The following is a 27,614-nucleotide window of genomic DNA, read 5'->3' on the forward strand; positions in this document are numbered from 1 at the left end:
AAATCACATTTTAATGTTTGATGACAAAAGGTGAAAACATACAATACATATGGTGCATTTATTAAAATATGAAATATATATTACGTTTCAGATGGTAGAAAAATATAAAATCTATTGATTTGGCAAAATTCTAATAATGCATGTGAAAAATATTCCAAAGAATAATTACAAACGACCCAGTGCACAGACAGAGTGAGGTTTAGTTACCATACGGTGGAAGAGTACAAAAAAGAAGAACGCTATACCTTTAAGGATGAAAAGAATTTGAGTCTAAAACCATACATCCCAAACTGTACAAAAGTCGAGCATACCAGTGCACGTTTGATGCCTGACGCTGGATTGGCATTCTCCGAGCTCCATCCTGACATCTGGGAAGAGAAGTGTTCACGTCAAAAGCTCCATTACGACGGAGCCAGGTTGTGTTGGTGCCAGTCGTCTCTTCTCCCCAAAATAGGCGCTGGACTGAGGAGATAAATCGCAGAGGTCCAAAGGCCCAGTGCGCCAGCGGCTGCCCTTCCACTAGCGCGTAGCTGGACACCAGCACGCCGTCCACAAACAAAGTTCCGTCTTCTGTCAAGGGCGCGTATGCCCCCGTGCTCTCTTCCACGGAAAGCGAACGGATTCGAGACGGCCCTATCTGCCCGTCTGCCCGCCGGATCAGAACGCAGTGCTCGGCTCTGGCTCTGCTGGCGAATCGCGCTTGGTACTTGCTATCGTCAAGCGCGCAGCCCGGGTCCAAGAAGAGCAGGTGGTGCGGCGTGATGGCCAATCGATGGCCGTCTTCCGTCTCCAGAGACAGAAAGGTCACCCGGGCCGCCCGGTCCCAGTGTAGAAAGAGCAGAACCGAGCTGAATACGAGTTGACCCGAGGTCGACGCGGCCATCACTTTGTCCCCGGGGGTGAGTGAGGACATGCTTTTCTGCTTTCCTCCAGCAACAGTCACCCGGGCCCAGCCTGGGAAACAGCCTCCTTTTTCCACCGCCACCGAGTGATCTGCAGAAAGAGACCAGACAACAATCCCCAAAAAATCAGGAAACCGATTAAATGTCATATCTCCACAAATGAGTACAGCCATCTTTGCACATGACCTTCAATGACCTTCAACCATGCAAGTTCGGGACATGAATTCTCTTTTGCAGAGTGATCTTACCGGCTTTGACAGAGCAATGGATGTGATATTTGGATTCGTAGTGGACCCAGTCGAAGCCCGCCTCCACAGCCAGCTGGGCCAGCAGCCCGTATTTGTCCGTGTCTCTGTCGTCGGTCGTGATGTCCACGGCCCGACCTTCGTAGTGCAGGGATCCGGCAGGGTGGTGGCCGTCCTCATCCCAGGCCTCCGTCACTCGCAGGTGCACCCCTGGCCACTGGTTCATCACGGCGATCGCCAGCCTGTTCAAACATTCCTTACAGCGCTACGAGAAGCAAATACAAAAGGGGAGGGGGGGGTCAGTGTCAAATTAAGCCATCAGCATGTGATAAGAAAAACACCAACACAGTAAATTTTAGACAAGGTCATCAAGAGTTCACTATTTGGTCTTTTTTGGTTGTCTAAAAGGAAAATGGGTGCCTTGGCAAGGTTGGGAAACACTGCAAAGAGTAAATTGTGCCGAAGAGACTCGCTGCCGAAATAGGTGCATTCCTCCTTTTGTGCACTAGAGGGCGCTATGAGGTTTTTCAACTGTGACTGAAGCTGCTGTGAAATTTAGGACAGGATTAAATTGGACTGTACTGGTGCTGATGTTTTCTTCTATGGAGAGTGAAGCTAGTCTGGAACAACAAATCTAAATATTTGTATTTTTTTGTATTTTATATTTACATTCCTTCAAAACAAAATCCAAATATGTATTAGCTACTTATTAGTTATTTATTTTGGTGGGAGGTGCTTTTACAATACTGAACCATACTAGAACAGTCAAAATGTTGAATGACATTTTGGTTGCACTCCTACGCACACAACCAAACCCAATCCAGCTTTACAGGCATCTTTCTGACATTCTTCTCATAGAAACAATTCTCAAAACGAGTTCCGGTTGTGCCCACGAGCTCCGCACTCCAGCAGATTTTACTCAAACGCCAAAGATGGATAAGCAATATGGCTTTTGAATTGGACTTTGCAAAATTTTCCAGAGTGAACGCCTTAATTTTCCTCTTCGATAGCTCAACATTTTGCGACAGAAAATCGGACACAGGTGTTTGCTTTTGCGGCCCACATAAAATGATGTGGTGGGCCATATTTGGCCCAAAGCGCAGATTGCTTTGCATTTGTTTCAACTCCTATGAACCAATTGTGCTTGTTTGAAGGCCACTCAAGCACAAATGTTGTTATCATTTATTAACAGGGTGAGCGCAATATGCGAGTCCAGCGCTTCCAAGCGTGACCATGGAGAATTGGACTCCCTCTGACTTTTTCAACACGTTCTCCCTCATGTTTTAATTGCTTGTCTACTGGCACAAAAATTCCTCCTCCACGAGAATGTAAGAAAAAGTCTACGACTCGCCCGCCGCATTCCTTTGCCTTTTTTGACAGGGTGACAGAATAATCAAGGCCTTTCTCTGTCTTTGCCAGCTGCGCCAAGCGTGAGACTCGAGATCAGAGCGGCGACTCCTCGGCCTCCCGTGGGCCGGCGTCGGTGAAGAAAGCGATGTCATCGGTCGGGCTTTCGGGCCTTTGAGCGAGCGAACGGCATTTGCCGAGAAGCTGTGGGAGAAGGCGGATCTGAGCGGCGCTAGGAAATATGCGCGAGGCCGCTGGGAAATTGTATTGGCGTGCGCGTTGGAATGTGACAGCAAAGGGTGAGAAAGAGGCACAGAAAGCAAACGTCGTTGAAGAGAGAGAGGCGTTTCATTGTCACAACTACAATAGTGGCTTTTCCAACGGTGCCATTACTTCAGCAGGCGGGAATTTCGTATAGGCGACCTTTCTCCAAGTGGTGCACAAAGAACCGCTTTCACATTTGGGCAAACCAGCCAAAACGGCCAAAAGTGGGCATGAGAAGGGCACGCATCACAAGCGCCGATATTCATGGGCCACATTTAGTGCCTAAAAAAGCAAACCGAGCCGCAAATCACGCTTGGGCTCACAAATTGCTCCAATCCAGACGCAAAGTGCCTTGAAAATATTATTTTAAAAAAAGGAATTTTTCAGGGTGCACCTGTCCTAACAGTCTGCAAGGTGTTTGGTTAAATATTAAAAGGAGCTGCTCGCTGGGCCTCCTAAGGGGGAGTGCTGATTTTTTCCCTTCTTTATTCTTATCTTAAAAGAAGGGAGGCGGAAATTTGTTTGTGCCAGGAGCAAGGTCAAATGGCAAACAATGAATGAAGGTGAAAAAAGCTACCTTAGTCATGAAGCGATCCGCGTTGGTGTTCTCCTCATCTTTGAAGACAACATCCGGGTTGTAGTTGCACACCAGCTCGTTGAAACGCTCCGAGTTCCTGGTGATCTTGCCCTCCGCTCTCCCGCTGGCTCCCAGGTTGTTCTCGGAGAAGTTAGGGAAGAACTGCTTGTAGCGCATGGCCGTGAGTTTCCTAGGCCTGGAGCGGACGCCGTAGCCCGGGCCCGGCCCGCATCCCTCGGCCAGGCACAGGCAGGTCCACAGGGCGAGCAGGCCCAGCCGGGAGCTCCGGGCCCAGCGGGGCTGCTTCATTTGGGAGGCTTGATGCTTCAGGTGGGGGGGATGCTCAAATCTCGCTCCATTCCAAAACGCTGCTAGCTTGAGCATCAAAACTCAGGGTTCGGACATCCCTTCGGCTTGAAATGGAAGCGGAAAGTACTAGTTCATCAGCACCTACAACACATTTCCGTATGAGGTCTTGAAGTTTGACCACGTGCATATGAGCTGGTTGGAAGCCACCTGAGCACCGAAAGTCATCTTCATCTTGTATACCTGTCACGTCGCTCAAGTCCCGCCCGGTGCGTCGTGCGTGGTGGCGCGCGCCTTGAAATCGGAGCGAGTGTCACGCCGTCATCCTCTTGTGCGCGCTTTTTCAAGTCGGAGCGAGCCTCACTCCGTCATCCTCTTCTGCGCGTCCTTCTGCGCTCTTGTTGACTTGCCGCGCTGCTGGCCACCTTGCAGCAGCCATTTGGGTCTTATTAGAGTCGGCGGCAGCAGATTGCCCTCCCTTCCTCCCACCGCGCCAGGACAGCACACGCCTCCTCCAATCCAACCTTTGAAAGGACACATGATTAGTCAGTCCGCTTGTGTTAACACAATGACACCACTCCACCCCCCCGTCATCAACATCTCGGATGTTCGTTCGGGCCACTTTCCTTGTATCCAAGACAAATGAGGGGAGACAGTTGAAATGCACTTTTGGCTCATTAATCAATAACCAGGAAAAACAGGTCAAATATTTAGACGGTTAGGAAAAAATAAATAAAGTGTGTTATTAATAGATGGACTTGAAAGTGAAGGTCATGCAGCGAAAAACAAGTGTCCAGCCTTGACACCCCTAAAAGTCCGCCTTACTTCCCGTGTTTGAGGAACCAAGCTGGTGCCCCCAAGACCTTTCGCTCAGAAACACTCGAAAACATCTTTATTTTTATCCGCCTTGGAACAATAGAGACATGAAATGCGTCTGATAATAATGCTATGAAGGGGGAGGGCGCAATTGTTAGCAGTCCTAAGACTAATAGTGACACCTTGACGTATTCAAGTTTAGTTTGTTCCGTCACCATATACTCGTACTCCATCAAATCATTTCTCCAGCCTCCACCACAAAAAACAACAAAAATCCTAATCCGTCTCATAATATTTAATATTAGTAATAATAATGATTTTATAATAATAATAATATTAAAGGAGGACTGTTACATTGAATTTTATAAAACATTCAATAATGACACACTTCAATAACTTTGCCCCACCTTTTTTTTTTCTTCAATTTAATGGAGATTGCCCTTCTCCTTCTGCTGTGCACATATTGGCCACTTGGGGGCAGTATAATATGGCCTACACATGAAGACGGTCACGGTAACCTGCATTAAGAGGAGTCTTTCTTTCCAGAAGACAAAAGAAAATATGAAAAATAAGATGGTTGTCTGTCTACATGTGTTGCTCCATCACTTGCGTTCAACCAGCGAAATAAGATCAGCATTGGCTGCAACGTTCTTGTAAAGGTCACCAAAGGTTGCATCCCAAGCATCCGAGCTGGGAGGTTCCAGAAGATCCCGGATGTTGTAGGGAGGGGTGTCAGAGTGAAACAGCATTTTCCTGTCCTAATGAATAAACAAAAGACAGCACAAGTCTGGCATAAGCAGCACAGATGAGAGATGTCGGCTTCCATGACAAACGCAGGGCATGACTCAGACAAAAAAAAAAAACGTTTACATCTTCACCATGTCGACACGTTTCATCAAAGCAATTTGAGAATGTAACATGAAAGGGGGGGGAAAGGAAGGAAGCGAGCCAGCGTCTGTGGGATGGAGATGGATAAAAAGTTGTGCTTATTGGTTTTGTTTTGTCTTATTTTGGCGGCCAATCCTTGGGCCTCCCCCTTGTTGCTTCTTGTGAACTTTTTAACTCCCCCGTCCGATTCAGGATGGGAGTACATGCGCTTGAGCTTCCTGCAAAGCCACACCAATGCAAATGACATCTCTCCTCCCTCCTTCCCCAGGTCAGCACCTCATCTTATTCTCCAAAAAGGGTTTTGTTCAGGGGGGGGGGGGGGGGGACAGAGCTGCAGTCAGATGGCGGCTTTGACATCTCACGTGTTTGTCTTGTCCGAGAAACGCTGTGCAGGTTCCACTTCCTCAGATGGAGGCCGCTCGAAGGGTCTTTCCCTCTGCACGGCGGCGGTGGCGGCATCTCTCACTTCGTTATCGGCGCAGGAAGAGGCAGGGTGGGGCATTTTCGTGCACTTGCAGGCTCACCACCATATTGCATCCAACTTTGCCTAAAGTTAAGCAACAAAATTTGAAGGAGGCCAAGGAGACCTTGAGGTGGAGAAGACAAAAAGGGTGGAACTTCCTGAACCCAAACAAGCACCTCAATATGATGCACTTACAACTTTGTTTTCTTTTAACATTCAGCAACGTGGCCCCCAAAAGTAGCAAAATAATCATTTAAAAGTGGAGGAGGACTTCCCGTGTGAAGCAAGCGTGGCGCGAGCGTGCACGCAGGATGCCGGCCGGGCAGAGAGCGCGAGTGGCGTTATCAGCTGATTAGCCGGCGAGTCTCGCCTTTTTCCTGTGAGTGCTTCGCTCACTTGCGAGCACACAAACGAGGGCCGGCCGGCCGGCGCAACGGCGTCTAATTCATTTTGGCATCCAGTTCAAACGACCCACTGTCAGGAAAGCTAATCTGTCTCCCCCTCCCTCCCTCCCTTCATTCTTATGTTTTGACAATAAAGATAGCCTATCTCACCCCATTACGAGCAGCCTTGTCCGAGATACGGCCGGCAACCCGTCTACGTGTGTCACCCGAGTGGGTGACATGAGAAGCATTCTTGCTTGGAATAAATCTTGTCCTGTCCCTCAGGTGCTGCTCCTGTGCTACCTCAGGTTAGAGGTCAACGCAACACCAACAAAATGCTCCAATGTGGGTTTCAATGAAATATAAGCAGATTTGGGCTATTGTGGAAAAAAGGGGGGTGACCATATGGCAACCACGACAGCCTGTTTGTTGGCAAATGCATGAAAATTAGACGGAGTAAAAGTGCACGTGTCAGTCTGTCAACAAAAGCTCTATCTGGAACTTCCTCAGACCTCAACGAGCCTCCAGATGTGCACAAACGCAACGTCCACGTCTGAGTTCATTTCCTTTTTGCAGAGGAAACGCAATGCAAAACAAACCCTTAAGAAAATAAGCGTGATTAAGACATCCAACCAAACAAAACAAGAAACGCAAACAAGAAAAAAAAAAATATTAAGCCAAAGAAATTAATCAAGAGTCGGCCTTCTCTTGAACTGCCTTCAGAAAAAATGGGATGAGGAAATGGACAATGGGCAGGGAAGAGTGACGGAAGAAAGGCGGCGAGCCGACTGTGGCGGAGACGTGAAGGAGAGAATGTCAGTCCTGACAATTTTTTTTTTTTAATCAGGCACTTGCAAGGAAAAAGGGAAAGCGTGGGCTCCACCGCAAAAGTGTGGTTGGACCCTGCTGAAAGACAAACCAAAATACAGCATTCTTCTCAAGCTGATTAAAAGAAATGTAACCAGACGGGTGGAGGTCATCAGGATCCATCAGCCCAATGCTTTTGTTGCAGAATCAGCAAAAGGAAACAAAATAAATAAAAATACATTTTTTATTAATTTTCCTGTTAAAATGACAACAGTGTTTTAAAGTAAACAATGAGAACTATTTGGCAATCTTTGAGACGTACTCTAAAGATTCGGTATTACGTTCGACAATTTAACATGCGTAAAAACCCGTGATGTAAAGCTCCTCGCATGTGAAATAAGTAAATATTATGTTCCAGCTGATTCAAAAAGACAAAAAGTGAGAGGACAATCCTCAGAGTGATCATACAATGTGGTGGTCAAATGTTTTTGTTTTTTTTAATATAAAAAGGCCAGTAAAGACCGCACAGAAAACACAGATTGATAAATTTGAGATAGACTGCCCCCTGCTGGTCACAGCGACGTCGACAGAGCAGAGGAAGGCAAACTGACCAGTTTGGCCCTCTCGGCCTATCAAGACGTAACGCAAGTTACCGCAAAATTGAAAGCGACTAAACAAGAGGCAGCTGAGACGAGCACATTAAAAAAAAAAAAAAAAAAAAAAAAATCACTCTTAAATGTTACGTATTGCACTTGCCCATAAAATGGCATCATGGTCATCATTCACAGTATGGTTGGTCCACGTCACACGTCGCCCCCAAGGGCCATCAATGCATAAGACAAAGCTTTTGTTTTGAGCATCTTTGTAAGTCACACTGTTTGACTTTGTAAACTTGCTCATCTACAAAAGGAAGAAAAAAAAAAAAAAACTTTCTCCAAAGGAACTGGAAACCTTATGGTGCCATTTTGTCTGTGCTGCTTTGCCGAGCGACCGAGCGTGCAGCGGTCCAGGCCGCACCAGATGGAAATCAGATTCCAACTCTTAAAAGCGTGGTGCGCCCTTTGAGAGAGAAGAAAGTGCGGGCGAGTCACAAAGAAAACCAGCGTGAGCGCTCACTCAACCCAGAGCCGGAAGAGGAAACGACCTCACTTGAAAATAGCTTTGCTGACTTGCACTTTTCACAAGTCGCCATCACCTATGTAATATGGCTTTGGTCCTCAGAACCGCATCTCAGGTTGCACCTGTTGGGGCCATCTCCAAGCCCAACAAGGAACGAGCCTTGAGGTTTTGTTCATCTACTGCAACATCTGAGCGGAGCACCCGCCGCACACGGTCAGGCGGTCTCATCCTTCTTTACTCAGTGCAGGCCACGTCGCCAATGACGACAAGATGTGTATTTGGCTCAAGCCTTTAAAAAATAAAAAGCGACGACAAGGTCTCAGTCACTGGATTTTGGACAATCCGCTGGCCAGGAGGAGTCTGAAGGGTACGGTCGAGCGTGAGACGGTTAAGGGTAGTCGGTGGAGACCTGCAAAAAGGTAGAGAATGGGATTACACAATCGCAGGGTGGGGTGCTAAAAACAGGGAAAAGAGGGGCCGAGGTGAAAGCAGACTCAATTCATCATGGAACAAAAGTGAGCTGGGAGGCAAAGGGAAAGAATAAGTCAGGTGGCCTTAGCGCAGAGATGCTATCTGAACTGTACGGAAGGGCCACTGTGTGTGTTTGTGTTGGGCGGAGACTCCGTGTGTGTGCGCTGCAAAGGGGTCGAGGGCGGCGGGTCCCCCCGAGGGGATCTGAATCTCCTCCTGTCCTTTTACACTTTCCTGTACAAATTGTATTCTTTCTATCTGAGGAAAAGCGGCCAGCCCACAGGGAAATGGGGCCCATGCTGGGAAAGGCTTGACGGCCATCCAAGTGCACTCAATTTCAGTTCAAAACGTTCAACGCCGTAAGGCCACTTTGGAGAAATAAGAAAAAAAAAAAAAAAAGAGGAAGACCCACCAAACGCCCGGATGAGTTCCCTCTGCACCGCCCAGGTGACCGTCTTGATCAGGGAGGCGGAGGTGAGGCCGGCAAACAGCATGTTGTAGAGAAACACGGCGTAGAAATTCCCAAGCCAGTTGTAGCGGCCGAAATCTCCCAGCAGATCGAAGCGCGTGATCCCTAAAAGCAAGAGAGAAGTGCAACACTCGAGTTTGGCTTCACAAAGGCTCCTGGCGCCCTCGTGTGGCTGTTATTAAAACTACAAGTGCAAAAAAAAAAAAGCTGACCGTGCTTGCCTGCTTCTTTCTACTTACCGAGTGTACGTGAAAAGAGTGGAAGTGCCGAGCTCAGGATGAGAAGAGAAACACAGTTGGCAATCATCTAAAGGGGACCAAAGGAAAAAATGCAGTTTATGAACAGAAGCACAAGAGAAATAAGAGATTTTATTTACAACATACTTTATATTTTGGGCAACAAACCTCAAAGTGAACAAACAAGCAATATATTAGAAAAGATGGAGCAGCAAAATAAATAAATAAATAAATATAAAAATCACAAAATATTTTAAAACACGAGTGATTCGATGAAAATTTTGTTTTATTTTGAAGTCACTGCGACAGAAATGTCACTGATGGAATGTCAAATGATAAAAAACAAAACACTGCCAGAAAGTAAGTAAAATGGGACTTCAGAATGGTGGTCTCCTTTTAATTCTTTTATTTTACCTAAAGAAATCAAAAATCTAATTTCCAAGAGTGTCCTGGCCAATTGCGAAATAGCTAGCAAGCTAACTTACAGGTGACAAGCGCGCCGGATAACAATTGATTGCGCAACATTTCTTATATTGTGGGAGCAGGTGCATCATCTCATTTTAGACAAAAAGACCACACAAACAAAAATACAAGGAATCGGGTACCTGTGTGAGGTTTGTGTTCCTTGCACGAGGCACCAAGCCAGTGAAGAGAGGAGAACTGTAGAAGCCAACAACGGACGACACCATCAGGTAGCTGCCGGCCACCGTTGAGGACAAATGTTTTAAAAACCATCAGCAAACACAAAATAGCCGACTCTCTTCAAAGGATACAGAATGAGGACCACTTGAACCGCTGCACCCAATGAGCCAAACATGGAGAAGGAGGCCATCCCAAGGTGGGGGTCCTGAATGCACACAAAGCAGCTGTCACTCGGATACACACAAGGCAGCAGCTCCCAGCAAATCCTTACTTCCATCCCTCTGGGCATCGCCGTCTCATCCAGGAGCAATTCCAGCACGTTGAAACACACCATCAGTACACACAACACCTGAAGATGCAAAAACGTTAGCACGGCTGCCGGGAAATTTCAGTCGGCCCGCGAGAACATGCTTACGGTGAGGGCGAGGAGCAGAAGCATGGCCAGCGGGTAGCCCAAGTTTCTCTGCCAGACCGAAGCTTTCCTTCGCGTCTCTGAAAAGGCCGAAAGGAGTTAAGGACGCAAGCGCCAGGCGTGGCCGACGGCGAGGCGAAACGCACCCAAGGCCGTGCGCTTTGTTCGGAGCGCTTGCTGCTCTTTCTTCATAGCCTCGACGTTCAGCTTGACCCAGCAGGACTCAGATCGGCCACCTTCACCCGAGCAAACCGTCAGACTTCACGAGCAAGGGCGGAAGCAAGAAGGGCAACTCACGCTTTAATTTCCGGGAGAGCGAGTCCTCCTCCAACGTGGTGCAGCTGAGGGCCTCGTCCACATCTTCGAGGAGCTGCGGACGAGTCGGAAAAGTTCACCTTCAAAGCTGCTATTTTTAAACACGTGTGAGCTGTATGAATAAATTTAATAAAATAATGTCACTCACCCGAGGTTTGACCAGCAGGCTGCCGGTGACGCTGAACATCCGAGACAAGCCGAAAGGCGTGCACACTGAGGAGAGACAAAAAAAATAAAAATCAGCCGCCATGTGGTAACCGTGCAAAACTTTCCGAGCGAGACCTACGCAGCAGCAGCAGCACTCCGAAGAGGGAGATGCCCGAGTACAAGTAGGGAAGGTAGTACTCCCACATGTCTGCAAACACACACACATGAGAAGACCCAAAGTTGTCAAGGGGTGGCGGAGACGGCGACTCACCGTAGAGGCTCTTCCTGGCCACGTTGTGGTGGAGAAGTGCCGAGGCCACCCACACCATGCCCAACACCAGCAGGGCCAGGAGCAGCAGCAGAACCACCGCCTCGTATACTCTCGCCATAACGCCCTAGGCGTGAGCCCGACGTTAGCTCTCCAGTCGCTCTTTGTCCAAAAGCGGGGCACCCTTACCTTCTTGGAGCCTACGAAGCCTTCAGACTCGGTGAAGAAGTACGCGAATGGCATGAGGAAGACCAGGGACAAGTTGGAGAAAAGGAAAACCAGGTTCCACAACCCTGACAAAAGACAAGGAGGTCATTTTTCTGGTACTTTGTGGAATGCAGCCAAGATGCAAATGTACCGTGGATGAGCGAGCCGTTGAGCCATCGCACGTAGTAGCTGTGCGGGAAGGCGAGCAGCACCTCGTTGGACACAATGGAGATGGGCAGGAGCAGCACGGCGCAGGCGGCCACCGACAGCGTGAACGTGCACAGCCACAGCCTGGGAGGGGAAGGGGAAGGGGAGGGGGGGAGCACACTCAAACCAGCAGTCACCTTTGCATTGTTTGTTTGTTTGCTTTTGCACAGGGGCAAAGTCTAAGATGAGTCGCCGAGGTAAGACGACAGTGCCAGCGTGTCGGGGCAAAGGGACAACCACACTCCACCGGGTAATAAACGGACGATTCACTCACACGGACGGCAATCAACGCGAGACGATTAATGATTAGCGTGACACTTACGCAATTTTGTTGACCGTGGCATCCTCAATATCATCTGAAAGAGAGCACAGCACAGCGTTCAGGGTTTTGTTTTTGTGAATAATATTGTTTCTGATTTTAAGGAGGTCATTTTTTTGGACACGTGCTCGTGGAGCAGAGGTGAAGGCCAAGCCATACAGAAATGAAAAGTTGTCACTGGCCTCATAGGGAGGATTTTTGGAATGTACGATCAGAGGTATGAATGAAATTTTATTTTGAGCTTAAGAACAGGAAAAGATATCAGTAAAATGTAAAAGGGAAAAAAAAAAAACAGGACAATAATAAAATGTCCTAAGTAAGTCATAAATAACTTAAACAACAATAATTAGGACAGCTCGAAAAGGTATAAATGAACAACAAAAAAACTGTCAGTGGGAATGTCAACTTTCTTGTTAGCTTCAAAGGCATCCATGAAGAAGAAGAAAAAAAAAATTAATAAAAAAAAAGTTTTGGGCTCCTCTTAACAATACGGAAGAGAATTAGGGCCAGTGAAGAAAAAAAAAAAAAAGAAGAAAAAAAAAGGAGAGGGTCCGGATGCTAACTTTTTTCCCCCTCATAATTCTGACTTTTTATCCTCAGAATTCTCACTTTAAAGTCAGAATTCAGAGGAAAAAAAGTCAGAATCCCGTCACCCTCCTTTATTTTCTCTTCACTGTCCCTAATCCTCTTGCGATTCATTGTTGACGCGCTGCTGTTATTTAACGCATGGCGGACCTGGCGCGGCAACAGATGCAAAGCCACTTGGCCTGTTGGAACATCTGCTCTCAATAAAGCCAAGATATTGAATGGCTTACATAACCGCCGTAAGCGCAAAGAAATGTGAAGAGGATTCCGCCCCACTTTTTTTTGACAACAAAACCAAACATGCAAGCACGACATTCTCGTCAATCAACGGGTATGCTCCAGTCGCACACATAAACGTGCACAAAAGCAAAAAATGATACAACAGGACCTCAAATGCAAAACTTTATAGGGAATTTAAAACCCACCCAAATTAATCCTCAAAAAACGTTTGTGTTGAAAACATGTCAGGATGTTTGTGTCAGCAGAAAAAGAGCCTGAAGCACCGAGCCCAAAGTACAAGGCGCTGTTTATCTTGGAACGAGATTCTCGGGCAGCCCCTCCTCGTCTTGATCCGGCCCGGGGGGGGGGCGTAGATGCCAAACACGCCTTCTGCACCTTTAGCCACTTTCGGGCCACGTGACAGACATTCGCGCAAACGTTGCAACGGCTTATAAATACGAGGAACCACATTTACGCTTGTTTGTGCTTTTCGAAGCGATGAATAAATATTTGAAGATTTGGTGGTCTGCTCAAAAAGTCACACCAACGTTCTTGCACAAGCATCCAGAACCTTCGGCCCAAACCGCTTTTTTTTTTTCTAAGGTGGACGAGCCTCCAAACAAAACGTTTGGACTCACCTGTGACAAACTCGGCAGTCTTCTTGAAGCGTGCCAGGATGAGGTAGGACACCATGTAGAGGCACGAAAACAGCAGCACGCAGATCTGCACACACAATTCACATTTGAGGCTAAACAGGTCCAAGTTGAACAAAAAAAAAAAAGAGGCGCAAAGAGGATAAATGGATGAGACACGCCGACAGATGGAGGCATTAGCTCATTCAAACAAAGACTTCCAAATGGGTGACAGTGATGCAAAGAAGAGATTAAGGGTCTCCAAATGAGAGTAAATATCTGCTGTCCAAGATGTGGGTCAACGCTATTGCTCACGCTCCGTTGGATGACGGAAAGAGCTCGTGCCGGATGTCATATTTTCAAATCCGAACTGGAAGGACAACAAATTTGCAAACTCTCAAGAAGAGGTGGTGTGGAAAAAAAGGAGTGACTCACGGTAATTAATTTTACAACGTCAAGACAATGCGGTGAGATTTGCCTGCAGAAATGGCATCGTGACAACTTCGGCATGGTGAGAACGCTTTGGGTGCTAAGCAGAAAGGAGAAATTGATTTTTTTTTTTTGCAGAAAGGATGCAATGAAGACATGAATGAATGTGTACGCTGCAACGTTGTTTTGGGGGTTGGACGTCCGCCCCCCTCGATTCTGAGGGGCAGGACGGCGGGTGACCTACTTTGGAAAAGGGGCAAAGGGACAAAAGAAAAAAAACATCTATGAAATGGAGCGCTCGGAAACATTGTGGATTTTCAAGTCGGGATGGGAATTAAAAAAAACATTAAATTTAATGACAAAAAAATAAATAAAATGAATACTTTTTTTTTTTTTTTTTTAAATCAAAATGAATTTTTTTTTTTTAATTTAATGAAAAAATTTGCATTCAAATTCAATACATCCATTCCTTACAATCTCATTTGTTAAATTTATATAGGCAATTTTATATCCTGATAAAGATATTTAATCCCAATATAGTATTTTCCCTGAAATGATTGGCAAATTCTCTCCATCTTTTCAGACATTTGATCTGGAAATAGATACCGGAAAAAAAATATCTGGCAGCACAAGCAGCCTACAGATTTGAATGTCATCGCGGTATTTACAAGTTTACAAATTTAAAAGTATTTACACGTGATGCTGTAGCGTTGCCGTGGTTACGTTAATTAACCTCCAATCCTAGCTGACGTACGATCAAATGGTGCACAAAACGCTATTGCACACGTCATTTACCCGCATGACATCCTTCTTGGGCCTTCTCCAGGTACCGGGTGTGGCTCCGGAATTCTTACATAGTCTTTGGAACGTTAAGTCCCTCCGCCAAAGAGCTCCAGTTCTTGATGGTTTCTTATTTCTGTTTGCGCGTTGCTAACAAGATGCAAAACAACTTGATCACATCTCGCAACAAAAAGAAATTCACTCCAGGGATCAACGACCGAGTTTTGACTAGTTTGAATTTGCCGTACTCAAGTACGAAGGGACGAGACGAGCTTTGGCATCAAAGTCTGGTTCGAACACAAATTGTACGCTCAGCAAAAGTTTGACAATCTCCTCAAGCGTTCAAGCAGTCAGCAAGTATCCTTGCCGCAACTGTTGACGCTAATATTTGAAAATAGGCTAATGACAAAATTAGCACTTGTCAGTCAGGAATGTGGAAAACATGCAAAAATGGCAGATGAAGATTCACAGCGCAGAGCTCGTCTGCAATCTATTCACATCGTGGGTTAAGAAAAAAAAAATCACTTCCTGGAATAAGTCCTCCAATTATCAGCCGTGACTCACAACATTGGTGTTTTCTTTTGAGCAAAAGAATTTGGAAGCAGCAGAAAACACTCAAAAGATCACTTGAACTTTTCTCACGTCACTCTGGTTGGGCCGAGCGAGTGTCGAGAAGTCGAGTAAAGTGCAACCTTGTAGATATGGTATCTCCAAATTGAACTATGTTTTGGCTATTTGAAGAATTAAAAGCAAACCTCTTCAGTGCTGCAAACTAAACGCATCCTTTTGACCTCACCATCATTTTAAGGTATTTGAAGAAGCCAAGTCAAAATGTTGCTATTGTGACAAACAACCATGCTAGAAAACGTAAATGCTATATTCGTTTACGAATTCAATTAGATTTATATACTGTAGCACTTTTCAGAGAGGACGCAAAGTGCTTCACGTGAAATGCATTTCGTAATTCATGTGTAAAGTACAGATTGATAACATTTGACATCTTAGGCGAGAAAACAAAATCAAATCAGAAAAAAACATCTAATCTTACTGGAATGCCTTTTTAGTCAGCTCTTTGAAAGCTCCAAAGGAAATGAAATGTACAGTTGGGGGCAAACTGACTGTTTGAAAAAATAAAATAAAAGTCAGCAGGCCACAGTGACCTAACAGAACAATCATGCAACAAAACAAATAAGTTCAATGCTGCAAATAAATGTATTTTCCTGACCACAATTCAAGAAGGTATGATTTATTCTAAAGTATGGCAGCAGGTGAAATGCATCTCCTGCTATCTGATGCAAACACATTTCTTTTTATTTCTGTCTTGAGTAACATTGTAGTTGTAGCTAGTGTAGATCAATTGGAAGTGGAAACATAAAAAAAAAAGGAAAAGAAAAAGAGACAAGAATGTATTGTCGAAAGCAAGGGGTGATGAGGCCACTCCACTTCCCCTCTCTACCAGCTGCATCCGTGCATTTAAAAAAAAAAAAAAAAAAAAAAAAGAATAAAAAGTAACGTAGCGTTGACATCGATTCAAAAAGGCTCCCCAGCAGCGGACGTCACTTCACGTGCGCTTTTGCATTGTTTGTTTATCATTTGGAGAATGAAAAGCGAACGCACGCACACTTACGATGGTCTCCCGGACACGGTTGTGGAAAAGTTGCTCCCTCAACGACACGTCGTCCGTTTCCATCCTCCGGCACCATAACAGAGGAAATATCGGCTTCACGAGCCAAACACTTTTGCTCGTCCGAATGCTACAAGTCGGCGCATCTCGTCAACATTGCCGCAGATGGAAAGTGAGTGGAGCAGCTCGGTTCGGGTTGAGTGTGCTACGATTAGCACCGTGCTACTCGACTCGGTTAAGAAGCTAGGGGGCGGGACCGAGGGGCGGGGCTAAATACAGGAGTCTGCCACAGGTAGCCAGCCGTCAATCATCTGACGTCTCATCATAATCACAAAATAACGCAGATATGTTGACGTCATACTAAGCAATACAGAAAAAGCAATGTACTTCAATTTTCAAGTAGCTGTGGTTGTACTTCAATTCCCCTTCCGAATATGACTTATTTGAACCCGAGCTCCCAGTCGCTCATCTGAAGTTCCTTGGCATTTGGAACCAAAATGTCACGGTTGAAAGATGAAACACATCGCTTTGGGCCAAATGTAGAAATGCCAAATAGGTTTCTCTCTGACGTCTCTCCTTGCCTGTGTCCTTAGGTTATGTGTGTGAACATTAAATTACATTTATTTATTTATTTATTCATTGTTTGTGCCTTCTTGTTTTTATTTTTTGTGTTGTTTACTTGTATGTATATTGTGTACTATGTCTTGTCACCGTGGGATAGTGGGAACGTAATTTCGATTTCTTTGTGTGTCTTGGCATGTGAAGAAATTGACAATAAAGCAGACTTTGACTTTTGACTTTGACTTTGAATTATATGTTTAAAGGCACTGCATGGACTCTTTTTTCAAAATAGGCTTGCAACTTTTTTCACTGTCCACGCACGCACACGCTTGCACGTCAAAAATGACATTGTGGGGGAAAAGAAGTCCACCTCCCATTCCGTATGAAAGTCTTTGTCTACTTACGTGGTCCAATTCCTCCTACTTATTTTGATTACCAAAACTATAGTTAAAAAGAAAAGAGCGGAAAAAAACCTCACTGCCTGACATTTAATGCACGTTTGCGCATGCGCAGTGACCTAAACGTCAAACGCAGCACACTGAGGGATTTAACAGAGCGAATTTAAACATCAGTTTCCGACCCGAATCCTTCCGAGTAAATATGTAAGTAATGATGTCATGCGAGCTACCATTACGATTTTGGGCAATGAGCACCTAGAGTGATCAAGGTCCATAAATGTTGACGTGTATCACGTGCTGATTGTCACCGACAAAGTCCAAACGGTTGCAACAACTTCAATCGGCGAAAGACTGCAGAAGATTGATCATCTCAAGGATTTCCAACATTCAAAACGAAATTGGCAAGTAAACATAACGCTTGGCCGGCATGAGTATGTTGATGTTATCAACATATTTTGATTACTTTATTTTTGTGATGCAAGATCTTTCCGCTGTATTAAGAGTATTGAAAGATTTAATTTGCAAAACTACAACATGCGGCTCACCATTTATCGTGGTGCCTTGTGGTACGTGATCTGACTTACGGGTTTTTCAAAATATGAGCTGTCTTTTGGTTTATTTTTTATTTATTTTTTTGCTGCCTTCCTTTAAAAAAGTCAAGACTTGTTGATGACGCCACAGCGTAAATAAACGTGCCATCGCTTACTATTAGCTGTGAAAGTCTTCTTCTTGTCTGCATTATACCGCCCCCAGGTGGCCAAGGAGGAGCAGTACAATGTTTATTGAATGCAAGATAAAAAAAGAAAATTTATGACTTTGATGAAGCTAACGACTGTCAAATTGTAACGAAACTTGAAAATGAAACTCGTGTATCTCCTCCCCACAGGGCATACCAAACTATCATCACCTGCAGGGGGCGTCACAAGATGGTGAAACGCGTCACGGCCGCCTACGCCCTGTGGGCGCTCGGTGGTCCTTTTGGCCTTCACCATTTCTATTTGGGGCGGGACAGCCACGGCCTGTTATGGCTCCTAACCCTGGGAGGTTTCGGTTTCGGCTGGATCCGAGACCTGATACGTATTCCGGCGTACGTGTGTGAAGCCAACCGAGACGCCAAGACGCAGAATCGAATGTACTACAACGCGCTCCCTCCCCCAGTAAACCCAGTTCGCTTTGTCGGCCAGGTGTGTGTTGGGATCTACTTTGGCTTGGTGGCGCTGATTGGGCTGCGCTCCCTGGCTTTCTTCCACTTGATTGTTCTGCCTTTGTGTGTGGGCGCAGGGGTGCACCTGGTGTCCACCGTGGGCCAGCAAACCTCCGATCTCCCCAAAACGCTCACAGCTAGTCTCATAACTGCCCCGATATTCTATGGCAGCACTCTCGCCCCTCTGCCCATTAGCTTGGCGGCTAGTGTCACGGCCGCACAGTACCGCAGGTACAAGAGAGCGAGGAGCGCCCAGCCACTCGGTAGGACCAAAAAGCGTCCGGCTTCAATCTCGACTATCCTTGACCTTTGGGGTACTTTTCAGGTTTGCGGCTTTGCATGCTGAGTCTGGCTTGGCTGGCCTTCTCGGCTCCGTTGGCATATTGCGTCCTCCATAACACCACGGCCACGTTGTATTACCTGTCGGACTGCGTGACGGCGCTGCTGGATATGTTCTGGTTCTTCCCTTGGCTCCGAGGCGCTTTGGAGTACATTCTTTTAATGCCGTATCGCTTCCTGTGCGTCGTGACTGGAGGAGACTATTATGAAGAGGCCTGGAAGAAGATGCTGGAAATATTACTGCTCAAAGACTACACGGAAGAGGAAAAAAAGGCGCTGAAGGTGAGTCATTGCATATTGGAGCACATTGCGTGCGTTGTATTTTGTTGATTTTATTTATTGTCATGTACTGCAGGTTTTATCGCTGGAAGCACAAGCATCTCTTGAGGAGATAACACGTGGTTATAGGGAGCTTGCCAAGACTTGGCACCCGGATCACAACCCCAGCAAGGATGCCGAAGCCACGTTTATCAAGATCCACAAGGCGTATCGGGTTCTTCTACGGCGCCACAGGCCCTTCAGATAGTTGCTGAGAATAAGTTGGCACAGGCACACGCGACTGTCATTTTTCATTATCATCTGGGGGAAAACAAATTAGCCAACTTGCCACTTTTGGCTGACTTGAGCTGGAAAGAAAATTCAGTCCATTCAAACAGCTTTATTCAGACACTCGAGAGCTACGCATCGGTAAACAAAATACTGAAACATCTTAAAAGCAACAAGGTTCAAATTCATACATTGATAGGATAAGGGCTGCAAATCCTGACTTCAAAACAGAAGACAGTACTTTGCTGCCCTCTAGTGGCGCATTATTAACATCATCCATGAACTGTTTTATTCCACCCATAATCAGGAGTAGTGAATGTTGTACGCTACTTTACATAACCGTATACTTTGTCTTGTTTGTAATTTATTGTTACCGCGCTTTTTTGTTTTTTAAAGTTTGAATGAATGTTATTTAATGAATGACTGAATGACGTATGTAAAGTCCAACTAATAAAAAAAAAAACACAGCGATTAGCAGTAAACTAATTTAGTTTATTTTGAACGAAAGGCTGACTAATCAATTTTCATCTTTATGCGAATCGATGCATTCGACAGTCTGCAGGCCGGAAGTTGTTTAGGGGCTCTCAGGTAAAAAAAAAAAAAGAGAAAAAATTCGAGCGATGCTGCCTGAGCGTTGAAAACAAAGCTCAATCCAGACACTTACGAGGAAGGAAAGAACGAGCGGTGGGTGAGCAGGTAAGAAGGCGCTTTATGAACGCTCGCGAACCCTAAAAACAGCCACCATTTGCAAGCCTTTATTTTTTCCGCGAGAGTTGAACGCGGGTGAATGCCATTCGTCGTGTGCGCTGCTGCCATAGCAACGGGGCGCGAGAAACATTGAAACATTGCATGGCAGCGCCGACAGTTGAATGTGCTCGATGCTGGGGTGTCCGTGCGTGCGTGGATGCGGCTGTCATCCGCCTGTCATTGGTGACACGCCGTTTTTAGCCGTGACAAGGAAACGCGCCGAGCGGCTCAAACAAGTGGCCAAATGTGTGTGGAGGCCAGCTTTGCAAAATAATCACCGCACGGTCGCCCTCCTGCAGAGATGAACGATTGTCAGTCAAGAGTCGGCGCTAGAGTACGCGCCGCCCCCCCCTCCCCTCCCCACCCCCACCCAGCCGTGCCCTGGTGTGACTGGCGCGTCTGCATCCGCGCCTGTTGCTCTCCAAGCGGCCGGAAGTAGGCAGGCAGGCAGGCAGGCAGCATATCAACGTTCCCTTGTACCGCAGCTCTGCATTTGTTCGTGCATACGCTGCGACGTGTTCCGTCGTGACATAATTTAGAGAGACCTCCACAAAGGCTGAAAAAGGAATGATCGGGTAGAAAGGAGTTGAATGGTACGGTATGTTTGATTAAGTTTGTTATTCTCAGCGTTTGGGTCATCTTGGTTCATACATGGCAGATTCTGACCCAGCAAGAAATTTCTGTCAAATCCGATCAAATTCGACACTTGGGAGTCTCTTAAGGAACTGGGAGGCCTTGACCCAAGATCACGTAGAGCTTTGGAGACCAACAGTAAGTTTTTATAATCTATTAGTTTGTCGCATTCTTGACCTGTTGAAGCTGTCAGATTGATTTTTGTTTGTTAGAAACTGACATTTTTTTTACAATTATCCCTGAAAATGTAAAAAGCTTTTCTGTACTTGTTAGGAGAAATAAATACGAAGAGCACTAGGTAGCAAAAGCTACAACTATGCACCTGTTGCCATTGCCACAACACAATTGGAGCACTTTTGTGTTCAATGAATCAAGTTTTTTTTTGTATATTGAGATCATTGCAACCCCGCAACTTGCGGGTTTGTCTTGTCAAGTTTGGCCTTGTCTTGCAAGCAAATTGTGAAAGTGCAGGTACTTGTCGAGCTCGTTGCCACTCCCAGTTCAGTTTAAAAATCAGCCTCAAAGTCTTTCAGAATTTTTTATAGAATTGTATTTAATTCTTATTTAATGTTGTTCACTTTTTTAATTGACATTTTATTGATATTTGTTTTATTGATTTACTAATAGTATTTCTTTTCTTAATTTTTTTCCATCAACAAAGCATTGTTGTGACTGTAATATCATTTTTTCAGCCCATTTTTGTGCGTGTGCGCTAAATATCCGTGCAGGGCGTCCCTAACGTCTCAACGTCCTTCTATTTATCCACAGGCCGCAAGATGAACGCGCATCCAACAGCGCAGGCCGAACCCTGACCTGAGATGCACATTTGCGACAAGTTCGCAATATATCGCAAGCGTTTCAAATGGTCAGTACACTCCACATCGGGGATGTCTCGGTGCGTGCCGACGCTTTTCATCTTGGGTTTGGCAGATGCAGGCATCTGGCGAAAGCATGAATGCTGACGACTGCAACGGATGCGCTCACTCGTCAGGCAACGAGCCCGAGCCGTCGACGGACAGCACAAACGGTCAACGGACCTTGACTCGTCGCTCCCACGCGGGTTCGCTTTCTACTTTCCGCCACGGGCTCTCGGTGTCATCTGCTCGTGTAAGGTCCGTTTGATTTTGCCTTTCCAGAAAAGCCCGTCGAGGTGGAGCCGCGCGCTGAAGAAAAATCGCCGCCGTCACCCAACCGAGCGGAGCCGACGGAGGACGGCGGCGCCAGGCACACGGGGCTCGGGGCGGGGAATCTTTACGGGGAGTCGGCCGCTTCCAAAAGCGCTTCGCCCGGACCCGTCCGACTTCCCAACGGAAAGTTCCAATGCGACGTGTGCGGGATTATTTGCATCGGACCCAATGTGCTGATGGTGCACAAGCGAAGCCATACAGGTGAGCGGATCCGGGCCGATGAGTTGATAAAAAGGAAAGTTCCCGAGGGTTTTTGGTGTTTGTTGTCAGGCGAGAGGCCTTTCCAATGTAACCAGTGCGGCGCTTCCTTCACCCAGAAGGGCAACTTGTTACGTCACATCAAGTTGCATTCCGGAGAGAAACCCTTCAAGTGCCCCATTTGCAACTACGCTTGCCGGAGGAGGGACGCCCTCGCCGGACATCTGCGCACACATGCAGGTCAACATTTTATTTAATTTTTTCCCCCCCCCCATCCATTGTGAGGCTTCAATGTGACATTTTGACCCCAATTGCAGTTTCTTCGCCACTTGGGGGAAAGCCTTTCAAGTGCATCTACTGTAGTCGCAGCTACAAACAGCAGAGCACATTGGAGGACCATTTCGACCGCTGCCACACTTTTCTCAAGAACCAGGACCATAAGGCAGCGGTCAACTCCAAGAGACTACAGCAAGGTCCGTGGAAGTTGATGCACGAGAACAAAAAATGGTAAAATGGTCATGGATGGATTTTGGTTGCAGATGATCAGTCTCTGAATTTGGAGACGATGGCTGAACGCACATTGGACACGTCCAGCGGGAAAGCCCAGTTTGCGGATAGATTAGCAGTTAGCATCACCAAGCGCAAGAGGTCAACGCCACAGAAGTTTCTGGGTAAGTCGTTGTTTTTGCCAAATGAAACACGTTCCAGCCGTTGTCTGAACCGCTTCTCCTCACGAGGGTCGGATCCAGTATGTCATGCAATTTGATTTGGAATAATTCCAGTTCCACCGCTGATATTAATTTTTCAGGCAAGATGATTTTTGCAGAGACTCTGAGAGGTTTCGCCGTTGTCATATTTCTGAATGAAATACCATCACGCACCAAAGGTCATCCACTGACCTTCACTGCTGTTTGGGATTCCCAGCTGACAAGCGCATCCATCTCGAAGTCCCGTGTGACTTGTCGTCCGGTTCCGAGAGGGAAGGGGAGCAACCGAAGCCCCAAGACGTCGCGTTTGATCCCGCCTTCTCGTGTGAGCTGCGCGCCATCCTGGGCTCCGCTAACAGAAAGGTGCCGCCTCAAGGAGCCCCGGGCGGACTCTCGCTGCCGCCTCTCGGCCCGCCCTCTCAAGAAGCAGGCGAAGGCTGCGACGGTCTGCCTTCGCTTCACAGCCACGCGACCTCACCCGACGGATGTCCCGACTCGACAGATACGGAGAGCACAGCGGAAGACCTCAGCGCCAGGGCTGCGGTCCAAACACGTACCTCGAACAACAACCAGCACCTCCACTACCAGAGCCTGGCGCTGCCCTACGGCCTTTCCGGCCTCGGCCCGGAATGGGAGCGAGTGTGCCCTTCCCCTCCCGCCTCGGCCAAGAGGGGCGTGGGCGCACCGCTCCCGTCCGGCGAGAAATTGCGGGTGTTGGACAGGGACGGACGCCCCGTGCGCTGCTTCCACTGCCGCCACTGCCGCATCCTCTTCCTGGATCACGTCATGTTCACCATCCACATGGGTTGCCACGGCTTCCGCCGGCCCTTCGAGTGCAACATCTGCGGCCACTGCAGCCGGGACCGCTACGAGTTTTCCTCGCACATGAGTCGAGGAGAGCACCGGCTGGCCTGAGGTGAGCGCCAAGAAAAGCGTCCGGGGCTCATCTTTGCTCCGCAACACATCATGCTTGAAATCCCCGGTGCAAAAGTCGTCCTTTTGTTAGCTACGGTACTGTTTTGTCTTTCCCGTTGAAGATCTCTGGTCAAGCGTTTCCACGTGACGCAATCTATTCCGATCCGCTCTTTACATACCCATCACAATTTCACCCGTTTTAAGATGCGTGATCAATGTCATGTATCAAGATTGATCTTAGTCATCGTTTTAACGTAATAGTTGTGCTCGTTTTTGTCAAGCTCCCCCGCCGCAGAGCAGCTCTGCTCGGAGGGCGGCAATAGATCGATAAATGACAACGTCACCGTACGTTTATGTCAAACGCCACTTCTGATGGAATTGGGAAAGAGAATAGTTTGCCCTCGTGAATCCGAGTTCCATTCCATTCGAATCGGGCCTGTTTATTCCGATTGAGGCGTTTATATGGAGCGTTTCCTTTCTCTTTGGGTTTTCAATGTCTTTCGGATCGGATTGCAAGACTCCATGTAAACCCAGTTTATAAGAAAAAAAAAAATCATGATGCATTAGACTTAAATCGCGCACAGTAGATGCATCATTGGCGCCCTCTGCTGGCCGCAGCAGCCGGTGCCGGCTGACGGTTAGCGGACGGCCGCTCCACCTCAGAGCCACGGCCGGGCCTGGTTTTATTCAAATGAAGCAAAAACGGGTGAAGAATCTTCCGAGAGCAGCATTTGTTTATTGCGGCAAATTATGGAATGATAGATTGCACTCTTATTGAATCATCGGGCAAAATATGATTTTGCTTGAAAAGTGCCTTCTTGGGGGATTTCTCCCAAACTAAAAAAAAAAAAAAAAGGAAGGGAACAGGTGCTGGGAAATGTTGACTAGCCATCTTCCCCTTGACTTCAATTACTCCATGAAATGGTTGCGTGCACAAGCAGAACGGAAGGCACCGTGTTTACATTGAAGAAATTGTGGACTTTAGTGACGTCAGTGAGGTGTCTGAGCCTCATTTGCACTTGAGAGGTTTGTACCTCTGGGACCGGAAAGGGGGCGGGGCTTTCGTCATAGGCTCCAAATTGAAAAGGACTGCCTTAATTATAACTTGTTTACAGTGTTGGAAACTCTGTGCAGAACCAGAACTATGGAAATTCCGTGAAAGTAGAGTAGCTTACCTCGCATGTGGCGTGTTGGAGTGAGCCTTTCGGGAGATGGTCAGCGCTTGAGCCATCAAGTTTACACAGGAAGACCCTGGCCAAGATGGCGCCGGCACGCATCCACGTGCGTCTCTGCCCGAGCACTTGGTGGGCTTAATTTAGTCGTGCTCGTTCTTCTGCCCCGAACTAACGATTGAATCAATCTCTCACAACGAAAGTCATATCATTTGCCTTTCTCAGACTCCCATCACGTTGCACAATTTATAGGACTGACTCACTTTGCTCGTGGCACTTGGAAGTTAATTGGCGTCATCGTTTAGCAAGTCTAACTTGAATTATGTTGCGTTTCACTGGCGGTAGTCTATTTCTTAGTGTCGCTTGTTTCAACCTGGGTGTATTTAATCAGCTATATTCCAAATCTTCTCCGGCGTGTTCCTCAAGCGGACGAGAGATGTTACCTCCTGCTTCTTTCTAGCACCCAACAACCTTATTGCTACAGTACAGTGACGTTTCTGTCCATGTCGATTTTGGGAACACGAATGAGACCAATCTCAGTATTTTTGACTTGTTATTGTGGGTTTGCTGCTTTAAGATGTGATTTTTTTTTAAAACACAGAATGTAATGAGGTAGTTTGACCAAAAAAAATAATAATTAAGAACCTCAAATGGAGGAACGTGCGTGACTGGACGACAGCATGTGTGCTTGTCACCACCCTGCTTTCACCTGAATTGTCAATTTATTATTATTTTTCTGCATATGTGAAGTTCAGTGAAAAACGAGGCATGGGGTTGTGTCTCCTTGTGTGTATTTTGTTGTGTTCTTTTGTGAGATGCTATTATATGACAGAAACAATTTACCTCAAAGTTGAACTGCCTCATCACTTCAAAATGTCCTGTTGCTTTCTGAGATGTTTTCTGCAATTACAAATGCGTTGCCCTCGATATTCTGCAAACTTTTTACTGTTATTAAAGTTCGGGTTATTGTTAAAATGATTATTGCTTTCTTTTTATGGAATACATTTTCTTCCAAGGTATGTCTAAAACGTTTGTCTTTGCGTCATTCAACAAAATGGCATAGCTTGTGACGTCATACGTATGTATCTTTCAAGCAAATGACATCACGTAATTAATCAAAGTTTAATTAGCAAATCTAGCCACATTGCTTCAAACTGGGTACGATGGCGCATGCCACTGTCCTGGGTCCTGATTCCGATTTTGCAGTGTCCCACGTGCAATTGTGACGTCACTAATAAATGTGTGCGTGTGGGGGGGGGATTGATGGAGCAAAGACACCACGCAGCAGTTGGCGCAAGTTCCAGTGTACTTTTTTTTTTTTTTCTTGAGCAATGTTAGAATGTGTAGTGCCAAGGTTTGACCACTAGAGGGCAATCAAATCAAGATTACGCAGCTCGTTTAACGGAATAATTTTTTTCATTTTCAGTGGTTTGCGACTAAAAGGTGCGAGATATTCAACATAAATACAATGATAATAAAATAAGAAAAGTGCAATCTTCCCTTTTAAGTACAGTCACAAACTATACTTTTTAAGTGGGGTCTCTATGCTGCTTCAATTCTATTTGGTCTCATGAAATCATGAATCACACTTTGGCACCTGCTGTGAAGCTAAAACGCATTCGTTTGATGAGTAACTTAATTCTAAAAAAAAAGAAAAACTATAAGAATGGAGCCCACAGCAACAACTCATGTATAAATTGTGTTTTTATAGAATGAACTTTTTCTTTTCTTTTTTAAGGGTGCAGTCGCGTGTTTTGAAACACAGCTGGCGTCGCTTTGAATTTGTCATGTCTCGTCCCCAGTTCTGTGTCTGTGTGCTCGCCCCTCCCTTCCTGTGTGCCCTTGATTTGTGTGATCACACGCACTTGCCTCTCATTACCTGTGTTGTATTTTTAAGTTCTGTTTGCGTGTCACTCTATGTCGGAGCATTGCATGAGATGTGTGGACAATGCATGTGTCACTGCCACGAGGTTGTTTGGTTCCTGTCTTTTGAGTTTGCTTCAATAAACCCTGGTCCAAGCTGCATTTGGTCATCCTGCTCCATTTCTACACTCCGTTCGTGACAGAATTTCTCTAGCTCTGGAAGCCATTAGCGATAAAAGCTTGCGTGTGTCTCATAAACGCAGGTGGCATGTTTTTTTATTTAACAATGTGACACCCACAATGTTTTGTAGCAATGGAGAGAATGCAAAACTGCCGTAGTTGTGTTATGCAAGCCATTCCCGGCACTCGGGCAAATGTGTGGCTCTTGTGGTTGCCTGGCTGTCCCCTGTCACTCCATGGCCTCAAAGAGGACTTGTCTTCTTGCCAGATGGGCTGGACCGTGAATGGCAGCAGGAAGCGTGCGGGCAGCCACATGCAGACATGTACGGCTTGGCTCAAGGATGCTCATGTTGTTGATGTGGGACATGGCGCTGTGTGACATACATGGAAAGCAGCGTCCTGGGTTTTGTTGTTCTTCCATCCATCCATCCCATATTATTAATGTCGGGCACACAATGTTTCAGCGGCCCGCTTCGTCCTTCTCGCTTGGCCCGCCAACACTTGTTGAGGGCTGCACGGAATGTGGCGTGTCGCTGATGAAGCCGGAGCACAATGAAAGCAGCTCTCGCTTGCGGCAGGTCGGCGGATGATGAAGTGACGGAGGAGGCCACGGCCATTGTGATGCTGCGTGGCTCTCGCTCTGGAACTGCCATCTGCCCCAAAGGTCACTTGCCCTTCTCCTCCTGAGCTGGCTCTGCCTTGCAGCTGCCGCCTGCAATCACACACACACACACACACACACACACACACACACACACACACACACACACACACACACACACACACACACACACACACACACACACACACACACACACACACACACACCATCCGCTCCAGCCAGCGGGCAAAGAGGCTTCCGACATTCAGAGAGGAATTTGTACG

The 27,614-nt window shown here is 46.5% G+C and overlaps 4 protein-coding genes and 1 long non-coding RNA gene across 9 annotated transcripts; 3 read left to right on the plus strand and 2 right to left on the minus strand.

Moving 5' to 3' along the window:
- On the minus strand, nucleotides 1-4,142 carry dhh (desert hedgehog signaling molecule). 2 transcript variants are annotated; one of them, XM_037278591.1, is made up of 4 exons: nucleotides 3,885-4,142; nucleotides 3,336-3,785; nucleotides 1,151-1,412; nucleotides 1-993 (listed from the first exon to the last, which is right to left on the minus strand). In XM_037278591.1, the coding sequence occupies exons 2-4, from the start codon at nucleotides 3,717-3,719 to the stop codon at nucleotides 248-250; spliced, it is 1,392 nt and encodes a 463-aa protein (XP_037134486.1). In that variant the 5' UTR covers nucleotides 3,720-3,785; nucleotides 3,885-4,142; the 3' UTR covers nucleotides 1-247. The 2 variants fall into 2 exon arrangements, with proteins under 2 accessions (XP_037134486.1, XP_037134477.1); XM_037278582.1 differs by having other exon boundaries at nucleotides 3,336-4,142.
- A 3,089-nt stretch (nucleotides 4,143-7,231) lies between these two features.
- lmbr1l (limb development membrane protein 1-like) lies at nucleotides 7,232-16,305 on the minus strand. Its single transcript, XM_037278568.1, has 17 exons — nucleotides 16,083-16,305; nucleotides 13,253-13,337; nucleotides 11,814-11,847; nucleotides 11,436-11,575; nucleotides 11,267-11,370; nucleotides 11,081-11,204; nucleotides 10,949-11,017; nucleotides 10,811-10,875; nucleotides 10,645-10,717; nucleotides 10,494-10,583; nucleotides 10,351-10,427; nucleotides 10,207-10,284; nucleotides 10,067-10,140; nucleotides 9,899-9,989; nucleotides 9,297-9,363; nucleotides 9,001-9,162; nucleotides 7,232-8,526 (listed from the first exon to the last, which is right to left on the minus strand). The coding sequence occupies exons 1-17, from the start codon at nucleotides 16,143-16,145 to the stop codon at nucleotides 8,441-8,443; spliced, it is 1,482 nt and encodes a 493-aa protein (XP_037134463.1). The 5' UTR covers nucleotides 16,146-16,305; the 3' UTR covers nucleotides 7,232-8,440.
- A 363-nt stretch (nucleotides 16,306-16,668) lies between these two features.
- Nucleotides 16,669-26,569, plus strand: LOC119138515. Its single transcript, XR_005101162.1, has 3 exons — nucleotides 16,669-16,681; nucleotides 25,366-25,370; nucleotides 26,489-26,569. It is a non-coding gene; the product is annotated as an uncharacterized LOC119138515 (long non-coding RNA).
- Nucleotides 17,177-19,579, plus strand: dnajc22 (DnaJ (Hsp40) homolog, subfamily C, member 22). Of its 2 annotated transcripts, none has more exons than XM_037278607.1 (4): nucleotides 17,177-17,439; nucleotides 17,925-18,505; nucleotides 18,568-18,863; nucleotides 18,937-19,579. In XM_037278607.1, exons 2-4 carry the CDS (start codon nucleotides 17,965-17,967, stop codon nucleotides 19,105-19,107), a joined length of 1,008 nt encoding a protein of 335 aa, XP_037134502.1. In that variant the 5' UTR covers nucleotides 17,177-17,439; nucleotides 17,925-17,964; the 3' UTR covers nucleotides 19,108-19,579. The 2 variants fall into 2 exon arrangements, with proteins under 2 accessions (XP_037134502.1, XP_037134513.1); XM_037278618.1 differs by having other exon boundaries at nucleotides 17,935-18,505.
- Nucleotides 19,728-25,664, plus strand: ikzf4 (IKAROS family zinc finger 4). 3 transcript variants are annotated; one of them, XM_037278545.1, is made up of 8 exons: nucleotides 19,728-19,823; nucleotides 21,276-21,372; nucleotides 21,438-21,567; nucleotides 21,644-21,895; nucleotides 21,965-22,132; nucleotides 22,210-22,365; nucleotides 22,432-22,563; nucleotides 22,817-25,664. In XM_037278545.1, exons 2-8 carry the CDS (start codon nucleotides 21,370-21,372, stop codon nucleotides 23,512-23,514), a joined length of 1,539 nt encoding a protein of 512 aa, XP_037134440.1. In that variant the 5' UTR covers nucleotides 19,728-19,823; nucleotides 21,276-21,369; the 3' UTR covers nucleotides 23,515-25,664. The 3 variants fall into 3 exon arrangements, with proteins under 3 accessions (XP_037134440.1, XP_037134449.1, XP_037134451.1); XM_037278554.1 differs by lacking the exon at nucleotides 19,728-19,823 and adding an exon at nucleotides 20,309-20,645; XM_037278556.1 differs by lacking the exon at nucleotides 19,728-19,823 and adding an exon at nucleotides 20,309-20,472.
- Nucleotides 26,570-27,614: the final 1,045 nt, after the last annotated feature.

This window comes from Syngnathus acus, chromosome 2, assembly GCF_901709675.1.
Source record: "Syngnathus acus chromosome 2, fSynAcu1.2, whole genome shotgun sequence".
Lineage (NCBI taxonomy): Eukaryota > Metazoa > Chordata > Actinopteri > Syngnathiformes > Syngnathidae > Syngnathus > Syngnathus acus.